General features: G+C 35.5%; 1 protein-coding gene across 2 annotated transcripts; it reads right to left on the bottom strand.

Annotated features, from left to right (window-relative positions):
- Positions 1–1,629: 1,629 nt before the first annotated feature.
- Positions 1,630–8,360, bottom strand: LOC25499762 (ankyrin repeat-containing protein At5g02620). Of its 2 annotated transcripts, none has more exons than XM_024769767.2 (4): positions 8,136–8,360; positions 7,482–8,032; positions 6,983–7,392; positions 1,630–2,721 (listed from the first exon to the last, which is right to left on the bottom strand). In XM_024769767.2, the coding sequence occupies exons 2-4, from the start codon at positions 7,867–7,869 to the stop codon at positions 1,879–1,881; spliced, it is 1,641 nt and encodes a 546-aa protein (XP_024625535.1). In that variant the 5' UTR covers positions 7,870–8,032; positions 8,136–8,360; the 3' UTR covers positions 1,630–1,878. The 2 variants fall into 2 exon arrangements, with proteins under 2 accessions (XP_024625535.1, XP_013450650.1); XM_013595196.3 differs by having other exon boundaries at positions 7,482–7,908; positions 8,136–8,359.
- Positions 8,361–10,435: the final 2,075 nt, after the last annotated feature.

The raw sequence follows: 10,435 nt of genomic DNA, 5'->3' as shown, positions 1-10,435 counted from the left end.
ATAGCTCTCAGCAAACTCCTCGTTTGCACTAATGACCTAGGACCTACCCGTACTGACTTCAACCTAGGAACTCCTAGATCTGAGATCTCATTCACTCCCTTACAACTGATCACAACCCCTGTGATTCTCAAATTACAAATACAATCAAAATGAAGTTACCTTCAAACAAAACAACTAAACACCGTACTTCACAGCTTTGGCGCAGTTTACAAACTAGCTAAATCTTTGCTTAAAAGCTTCAGAGTAGTGCACAATTTACAACTCAAACACAGTCCTAAACATGCATCAAGATGATACACGAAAGGCTCACATAAACAGACTCAAAACCCTAGATGATCTATTCTTCAAAATGACGGCTTGAATGCTTCTCTAGGTCTTCCAGTCTTGTTTAAATACTGAAGCAATACGGGTCAGTAAACTTGTTGGACTTCAGAACAATCCGGTGATCCATTTCACGTACAATAGAACCAGAAAAAGAAACTCCTAATATGTAGGCACATTATTAGGAAAATCCTGATCACCTCCAAACTTTCCTAAGCAGATAGCTCATTCTTAGGAAATCACAAACGATTTGATCCTGTGCTAAAAACATGCAGCTTGACCAACAAGAATAAAGGCGTGGATTCCTTAAATAAAATAGCGCGTGCGTAAAACAAGGCAGGGTGCAGGTCAACTGAACCATGCCAGGATGTTGGCACATCGTGTTCAACATCTCATGAATATTTATTTTAGGCAAAAGTGAAGCCAATATACAAATATCCAACAGTGTGATTCGTTGAAACCCAAAAATCTATTCGATGCTATTGCTATGCTCCTCTCTTTATATTACTATATAGGAAAGGAGTCGAATAAATTAAATAGAAACCTTCATTATCTTAATTTGATTTTTCACAATTCGGATTGAAGAACTAAATTAGATAGTTATATGGGAGTGAAATAAAACAGCTTATATTGAATAAAATTTTAGAATATTCTATTACTTATAGTTAACAGATAGTATGATGATTTTAAATTGCAGTAAAAATATTGAGTCTCATTTTCTATGTATAAGAATGAAGTCAAATAAAATAAATTATAAAGAGAAGAGGACATTTAACCCAGGATTGGATAATATTTTTCATCCTGTTTTGAAGCGGGCTCAAAAGACCAACCTTATTGAGTTTTAGTTATCATTTTAAAAATATTCATCGAGACAAATCTAACGACATCTTATAAAAATATTCATCGAGACAAATCTAACGACAAAAATATTCATCGAGACAAATCTAACGACAAAAATATTCATCGAAACAAATCTAACGACATCTTATAAAAATATTCATCGAGACAAATCTAACGACATTTTGAATAATGTATTAGAAAAAATTATGAAAATTGAATATTTTAAAAATATTCATCGAGACAAATCTAACGACATCTTATATGATAGTATTATTTATTTTTCACCGTAAAAGATTTATTTTCTATATTCATAACCTGTCAAGAGCAAGTTAGTTTAAGAGGGGTGGTCAGTGCATGTTCAAAAATAAACAAGGGAGGTGTGAGTATTTGGTTAAAAATTAGAGGGGCGTTTTGTTATTTGAACAAACCTGAGCGTGAATGTAATTTTCCCTAATAATAATAATCTTATACAAAACAAATTAATCTTTAAGACAATTTTTTAATTTCACTGTATTCAATAGGACGATACACATTTTGCATTACATATTGCTAAAATAAAATGTCATTTTAACATCGTACTACTATATTTGACAACACTTAATCCTTTCTACTTGTTTCTGTAGTCTAGCTTAGATCATAGCTTGTATTTGTATAATCTGTTACCGTTTAAATCATAGCTTAGATCATAGCTTGGTAGCAACGAGCCATATATGACACCTAAAGTGCGTACATCCTCTTGTATTCACCGTTTAAAATCTCCTGGTCTGATGTATGCGACATGGAGAAAGAACGGCTTTCGGCCCTCAATTTTGTCTCGTCTATCCTATGCAGAATGACACAATAGCACATGGAACCGATTGTAGAGAGCATTATCAAGCTTCCAATCACTGTAGCATATATAGCAAGCCATCTTGAGTGTGATCCCACTACCACGTAAGTGAGAGAAATGAAGGCAATGGAAATGAAAAGGCAAGCCAGCCACATGAGCTTGTTAATGACAAAAACAAGCTGCTTCTTTGCCTTTTGCTCAATCACAACAACTGAAGTTTGAACCACCACGACAGCCAAAGAGATGAATAATGCCAGGCTATCAAACACAAAAAATATCAGGAAAGCTGGATTGTTCGCTATAGTTGCTTGTCCAAGTGAAAAGCCATTTACTTTCTCTTCAACATATTGACCGGGAACAGTGAAGATGGCTGCAAAAGCAACTGTAGCAATGAGAACAGCAACAACAGTAGCAGAGGTAATCGCATTGTTCAGGCCACTTATGTGAAGTTTCTTCAGCTTCTTAGCGATTTTCTGGACCCTCATGCCCGTCTGGCGTGTCTGTTGGAGTTGGGATTGCACATCATGCTTTATGTCGCTGACAGTCTGCTTTAGTTGCTTTGCTGCATTTGGAGGTTTCCCTTGGTCGGTGGAATTAACAGCCCCAGCATCCCTCATTATGGAGACAAGATCTGGACTTCCAAATTTTTCTGCAACGTCAAGAGGAGTCTCTCCCGCCTTGTTAGTAGCATTGATGTTAATACCCTCCGTTGATAACAAGCGGCGGACATTCTGTAGTTAATAATGACCACTTCAGAATAAATATTGAAAGCAAAATTATTCTCCACTATCTTGGTATCAACTTTATCTTTCTAAAAAAAATTAAAATCACAATGCAAGACAAGGGGTTCAGTATGGGTTGTTCTTCAGGCAGATTGGTGGGGATTCTTTATCTACTGAAGCTACAGTATTTTTCATGTTAACGGTCAACTATCATTTAAATGTGTGCCATCAAAAGAATGCAGCCAACAATAAATAATGAATTAATAAGTAAGCAAAGGAGAAATAATCTAAGAAATCAGATTATTGAACTGGCAGTTTTCCTGTTCATCTGCGGGAGATGAGTATCCCACTCACAAATTCAGAGTTCAGATTTGGTACTGCAGAACCAAAACAAATCAGACTGTACAAAGCTAATAAGAGAGAAACAGACCTGGTTAATTATTTAAAAGAACAAAAAATGATGTGGAAATACATTGCCAAAGTAAGGATACTGACTAATAATCAACTTTTTCCTGTTCACATGAAGCATCACTATTTTCAACTTAGGTTATCAAATGATCATAATTCATATGGTCCTTAACCAAGAAATCAAACTTCAAAAGAATACCGATGAAGGATTCATTGATGTTTTTCATAGGAATTGATGGCTCTCTAGAGAAACCAAATAAGATCGGAGCTTTTATTACTCTTAACCAATTAATGCCATAAGAAAGAAAATAGACTGAAACAGCAAGCTACATGAACAAAAAAAGTAGTGGCATCCAAGGAACTTATACCTACTACTCAAACCAGAGATAAATGGTGATGTGCCAAAAAAAAAAAGACTTAGGAGAGGCTGACGAGCAGTTCCAAAGAGGCGCAACTAAAATCTGAAGACAGGCCGGTAATGTGTGACTTTTACGTAGCTAACGAAGCAGAAAACTATTGTGGTGAGACACGCTTTCAACTGATCAAACATCGTGTTACAGCCAAGTAGGAAGAGGTGAACCTAAGGGTGGTCTTTTTGGTTGAAAATTCAATAGTCGAGGATGGTGGCTGGAAAACTGACTGACAATTACCAAAAAAGTATATTAACAATAGCCAGAAAGAAGATACAGCTGAGATTTACCATGACAGGAGGAGATTCAGACAAAGTCCAGCCTTGATGGAGGCTGAAGTACACAATAGAAGTGAATGATCAAACTCTGCTCTAATACCAACTTAAAAGTGAAAAAATAAAATGAGAAGAGTAGCTTTAAAATACGTTTTTGTGAATAAATATACTCAGTAAAATCACACACACCAAAATCAATATGAATGCAATTTACACGAAGAGTAACTAAGCAGACAAAATTTCCTAAGATAAAATGAAGGCTTAATTGATTTGCCGGTCCCTTAACTTATTTCTTTTATTCATTTTGGTCCCATAAGTCTTAACTTTTTCAAACACGTCCCTTAACTTATTTCTTTTATTCAATTTGATCCAATTTTGATAATTTTAATCTCCTAAAAAAAGAGACCGTTGGATTACAAAGGTGTATAAGATTTTATAGTGTATCACCAACACCAAATTTATTTACTTTCTTCTTCTTCATCACTAAACCCAACAAATTTCATCATCTTCATCATAAAAATCCAGAAGAAAAAAAATCCAGAAAAAATCAATTTTATTATTTCTAATCCATCAATCTTTAAATCATCAATAAATTAAAAAACCATTTATTTCTCCACTACAAAGATCCCTAATTCCCAATTTTGAAACCCAAATCCATTTCTTCCTCTATTACAACCACCAACAACATACAATTATGGAAGTTGTGTCCCTTCTGAACTCCTCTCGTCTTCTCTCAACTCCATCTCCCATGACCACTCCTCTTCATTTACTATTTTGTCCAGATCTGGAAAATTACACCTCAAACAACCATGTTTTTTTTTTTTTTTAATTCTTTTGTTGGACTTCAACCGTGGTTTGTTTTTCTTTCTAAATCAGGCTTTATTAAATGAATTCCAGTGAGAACATGTTTTTTCTCTGCTTCTTCTCACAGGTAACACCTTCCCCTATCTCTTCCTCTTATTCTAACACAGTTTTCATTGCCACGGTTTAGGTTAAATTTTGGCTTGTTCCTTCCTAAATTGATGATGATACGAGGAAGGATAAGAGTTCTTTGGTAGTGTTGTTTGGATTTGAACATTGGAGATGAGAAATTTTTGTTTGAACAATGTAGAATGTTAAAGTTGTTGTTGAAATGTGATATGGTGATTGTGAGTGAGTGATTATGGGTATGGTTTTTTCCTGGGTTTTATTGATGAATATTGATGAAGGATAAACGTAGAAGATGAGGGAAGAAAGAAGAAAGTAAATAAATTTGGTGTTGGTGATACACTATAAAATCTTATACACCCTTGTAATCCAACGGTCTCTTTTTTTAGGAGATTAAAATTATCAAAATTAGATCAAATTGAATAAAAGAAATAAGTTAAGGGACATGTTTGAAAAAGTTAAAACTTATGGGACCAAATTGAATAAAAGAAATAAGTTAAGGGACCGGCAGATCAATTAAGCCTAAAATGAATTATAATGTAATTAAGCCTAAAAGATATATATATATATATATATATATATATATATATATATATATATGTGTGTGTGTGTGTGTGTGTGTGTGTGTGTGTGTGTGTGTGTGTTTCAATGTCCTGTATTGAGTTTGTCCTTGTCTCTGTGTTCGTATTCATGCACATTTTGTGACACTACTTCATAGATCAAACTAAGTTCTATTTTCAAACAGCACAATTTTCAGTGAGATGCTCTTCTACTCTTAGTATGCACATACTTCCATAGGCAAGTAGTTTTTACTGACGTAGCTAAAATTGAGCACAACTGAAGCATCACAAGTAACATCATGCTAATCGAGATATCAGGATAACAAAAAGCAACCCGATTGCCGTCCTCACCCAAAATTGTGTGCACTTTTGGTATCTCTTTGCAAAATTAAATAACAATCAGCCTGTCTTCAGATAGCCTTGGAGCAGTGACTATATTTTCATATAGCAATAATGGAGAAGAAAACAATACATTGTTTAGTTGAAAATAACCCCAAGGACAGATAATTCAACCCAAGTTAAAATTCTTATGTTTCGTGCACAGCTCGGTCATCATGCTTCAAGCTATGGACCCCGGTGGACATACAGTTGTGCATTTCTTTTAACTTGAGAACAAAATGAATAACTAAGAGGGAGGGGAGGAGAGGAACGTGTGGGATGAGCGAAGAAGAGAGATAAGGGGAATAACATAAGAGAAATATATATGGGGAAGGGTAAGTGGTAACCGTAAAAGGCATGCGAGAAATTAGCATTTGGGCTCGGGGTATTGGCTCTGAGAAGCGAGGTCGGCTCTCTCTCAGAATAGGGAATGTCTTGCTTCAGTATTTTACTCTATCCATCTTGTAAGGTGCTTACCTCCAACCATTGCCATTCCTTCTTCTATATAGTTGTTGTACAGATAGGGTTCTTCCGCTTGTTAAAGTGAAATCCCTATATAAGTACTTCTTAATCCTTTAATATCAGTCTGATTTCTATCTAATCGGTTTCCTATTGTAGGCGCTGCCAATAGTACCAACACGGAGCCGAAGACATTATTATAGACATAACAACTAAGCACACCCGGCGGCGCAGGCAACAAACAAGCTCAAATAACTTCCATGGTTTTTCCAATCCACTCCAAGTAGATGGTCCACGACTAAATAGAAAATACTGCACATGATGGTCCCAAATTGTTCTATTGATTCCGGATAGCAAAGGAAATTATGGGTTTCTTACATGGGACATGCCTAAACCTGCAGAAGAGGATCTGACTTTCAAGTTCGGGAAATCTTAAAAACCCATTGATCATTGGGTGGTTATTTAATTTTGTGAAACCAGCAATTGAAAAGCCATTCATGTTCACCTACAATTGATCATTGGGTGGTTATTTAATTCTCTGCTTCTCGTTCATTTTCTACTAGGTATGTGTCTATTTATCTGTCACTCTACCATCTTTTCTACATTGTAAACTACCAGTGTGCAAACAAGCCATAATATGACTTACAGTTATGCTTCTATTTTAGGATTACGTGGTTATTTTTGTGTGAATCTTGTTCTGTCAACTTTGAATCATAAGAACAAGTATTAGACATGGATGCATGTTCGTCGCTAAACAAAAATAAAGAATATCTCAATAATTAGTTTATAAAGGCTGATAAGAAAATAAGTTTTATATACAATGAATAATAATTATAAAAGTAAAAGCAAACACCTGATTACGGCCCTTCTTTGCAGCAATATGCAATGCTGTATTTCCTTTATTATCCTCTAGATTTAAAACTGCTGGGTCAGGTTTCACCAATTCCAGCAAAATTTCTTCATTTTGCCCTTTCACAGCCATGTGTAGTGCAGTTTGACCTTTCTTATCAGTCCTAAATCCGGTGCTTGGATCCTTGCTTAGTAAGGCTTTCACAACTTCCAAATGCCCCATCCTAGCCGCAGAATGAAGGACAGTCTTACCATTGTTCCTGGCTATTTTTGCAAGGTTTGAATCTGATTCCAAAAGGAGATTCACGACGTCAATGTGACCTTGGGTAGCAGCTGTGTGTAAAGCAGTTGAATTGGACAAATCTGTAGTCATGGCCAAGTTGGGAAAAGAGTGCAGCAGCTCTCTCAGCACCTCTGCAAGATTCTTTTTTTCTCAGTCAGAGTTATAGTGAGACATGGTACATTTGTGAAAAGAACACAAACATGATCTGAAACTTACTTACCAAGATGACCCTGCTTTGCAGCAACATGGAAGGGATCATAACCATTTCTGGCGACAATAGAAGCAGTTTGCAAGTCCAAGTATTTGAGTATCTCGCTAACAACCAAATCATGTCCGTTCTCAGAAGCGACGTAAAGAGGGGTCTCCCCCTCGAGGTTCTGCTTTGCCAACAAGTCCTTTGCTGCCTCATGGTTTTGAAGTAGTATCTCTTTGACTTTAGTCAAGTTCCCAGCCCGAGCAGCTAAATGAATGGGTAAGTCACCACGTTTCCCAGGTGATTCCTTGCTCTTCTTCCTCTCACTTCCCATGAAGCTCAGCTGCCTCTCCATGACAACGCGAAAACTTTTCTGTTTCTCCATGAATCCACGAAAACTCTTCTGTTTTTCCATTGTACTGTAGATTGTTTTTTCTCCAGAATCAAGTTTTCTCTATGCAGCCAACCCAACAACAGAAAACATAATAATTTATTTTTATCCGCAAATCGATCAAAGTTATTATGTACTCAATTAATTAAGTGATCTGGTCAAGAGTTGAGAGATACAAGACAGCAAGCTAGAAATAATAAACAAAAACTGCTTAATCATCTTCTGTTTTTAATTACATAATAATTGATAACAACGATTCGATTATAAGAAATTTTTGATTTAAATTATACCGTCCTTGATGCTTGTTGTTGCTGTTGATAGACAGACAGATCGTCAGAGTTAAGCTAACAATAATGAATGACTCAACCCAAGGTAGATAGATATATGTTCGTTCGTAAACTGCTTAGTTAGCAGCAAGTGAGAGAGATATTTCTCCATTTCTAGCTTCCCTTTCAACGTTATCCCTCACTTCTTACAATAATCTCAACTTTATCTTTCTTTTTTTCAATCAGACATTATTATACGATAATAAATCAATAAAAACACCAACAAATTCCTTAACTTTTTGTTATAAGTAAGTGGAAAAAAAAAAGTTATAGGTAAGTGGTTATCTTCTAATTTTAATTGTTTTTCAGCCAATTATAAACGAGCGGCTTAAATATGTATTTTATCCTGTAATCGTTAATTCTGGCAATTTACCCTTGCATTGTTTAATCATTTAAAATTTCATCCCTCTCCCCACTTGATCATTGTCATGTCACTAATTTGATGATGTGGCGATCACTGTCATACATGAAATTCCAATTTTACCCCTGGGTTTCCAATTCTTTCTTCAATATTTTGTCCTCTTCTTAAGTGCAAAATTGGAATTTCATGTGTGGTAGTGATTGCCACGTCATCGAATTAGTGACGTGACACTGATTAAGTTGGTCAAATGATGAAATTTTAAATGATTAATGATTGCAAGGCTAGTTTGCAAGGATTAGCGAATACAGGGACCAATTTTTAAACGACCCCTAATTGCAAGAATGAAATACATATTTAAGCCTAAACGAGCAAATAGTCACTTTGATCCTTGACTTTGCACCTCGCTGTCACATAGGTCCCTGACTCATAATTAAATATAAATAAGTCTCTGACTCTGCACTTCCGTTATCACTTTAGTCTCTGACGTTAAAAAAATTTGTTAGGTGATGATGTGGCGCATATGAGGTGTCACAAGGACCAAAGTGAAAGTAGAAAATGGTCACTTTGGTCCCTGAACCAAAAATCAATATTCACAAATTGAATATCAAATTCCTAAATTCTTAAATCTCAAATCCCTTGTCATTTAATTCTCTCTTTTGTTCAAAATTAATCTTCCATTAAACACAACTTATTGTTAGGTCCCTGACTGTGCATACTTACTATCAGTTAGGTCCCTTACAATGAATTAGCAAATACATTAGCATCTATTATTCTTGATTATTGTTATATTCACATGATAATTCATATCTCTACCTCGTAGGCCGAGCATACAATAATCAAGAGCTCAAGATATATTCAAATGATAATTCGTCTCTGTTGAATTTCTTTTAACATAATTTCTAACTCAAAATTTGTTATACTTAGTAGGTACTAGTGCCACATCTAACATATGTTGTTTATGTTTCCAAGTTTATTATCAAATTTCTCACTTTAATTTTTTCTTTAATGAGAAGCTAAAGCAACTAAAGCATAAGTTCTTTCATGTAACTTAATAGCATGAATATGTTATTTGATACTATTGAATCAACACCTTCTTGTACAAATCTGAATGTCATTGTCTATGCACAGTGTCTTAAACTATGGTAATAATAATCACAACAGGCAACTTCAAGCTTGTGTATTTTAGTAAGTGAATTTATGCATTAGTTATTCAAATCTCTCCATCAAAAATTGGATATTGTTGTTGAAAGACACATCAAAAATCAAGCTATGACTTTAAAACACTTACAGGGATTATAATTAAACACACCGTTCATAATTCATTTCTCTATATATGTAATTCCGATGCCATTTTATACTAAAGGGAGAAAGAGATAACATAACCACAACACTATGACGCTACTATAAAACTCCAAACCTTAGCTCAACATATCATTGCCCCAAGATCAGCTTTCAAGCCAAAAAGGTCCTTAATAGCCAGGACTTTAGTGAAATTTTGTGTTTACTGTCAGGAACCTAACTGATAGTAAATATGCACAGTCAGTGACCTAACAGTAGTTTGGTGTTTAATGGAATATTGATTTTAAAAAAAAAAAAAAAGATAATTAGATGACATTTAAGGAAATTATTTTTCAAAAGAAATTATGAGAGAAATTTTAGAGAGAGAGAGAGAGAGGCGGCCAACCTAGGGCTAACCTAGGGCAACCGCGTCGGAGCTTTTTTTCGGCAGCGAGAAACACTGGGGGGGATAGGGGTCCAGCCTGGGTGGCAGAAAATGGGGGGGGATAGGGGAGATTGGATTGTGGTTAGGTCAAAGAAGAGGAAAGCGATGCAAACGGAAGCAGGACGACAGGACAGATCAGCGGGTTTGGAACGGCGTGGAGGTGCGGTTCAAGTTAGGGTT

The sequence above is a fragment of the Medicago truncatula genome, chromosome 7 (assembly GCF_003473485.1).
Source record: "Medicago truncatula cultivar Jemalong A17 chromosome 7, MtrunA17r5.0-ANR, whole genome shotgun sequence".
NCBI lineage: Eukaryota > Viridiplantae > Streptophyta > Magnoliopsida > Fabales > Fabaceae > Medicago > Medicago truncatula.
Note: the sequence above shows the minus strand (reverse complement) of the source record. Positions and strands in the feature narration are given on the sequence as shown.

Coding starts and splice junctions, on each gene's coding strand:
- LOC25499762 (XM_024769767.2), bottom strand. CDS start 7,869: ATGGAAAAACAGAAGAGTTTTCGTGGATTCATGGAGAAACAGAAAAGT. Junction 7,393..7,481: donor TGCAAAGCAGGGTCATCTTG/GTAAGTAAGTTT, acceptor AGAATCTTGCAG/AGGTGCTGAGAGAGCTGCTG. Junction 2,722..6,982: donor CAAAGAAGGGCCGTAATCAG/GTGTTTGCTTTT, acceptor TATTAACTACAG/AATGTCCGCCGCTTGTTATC.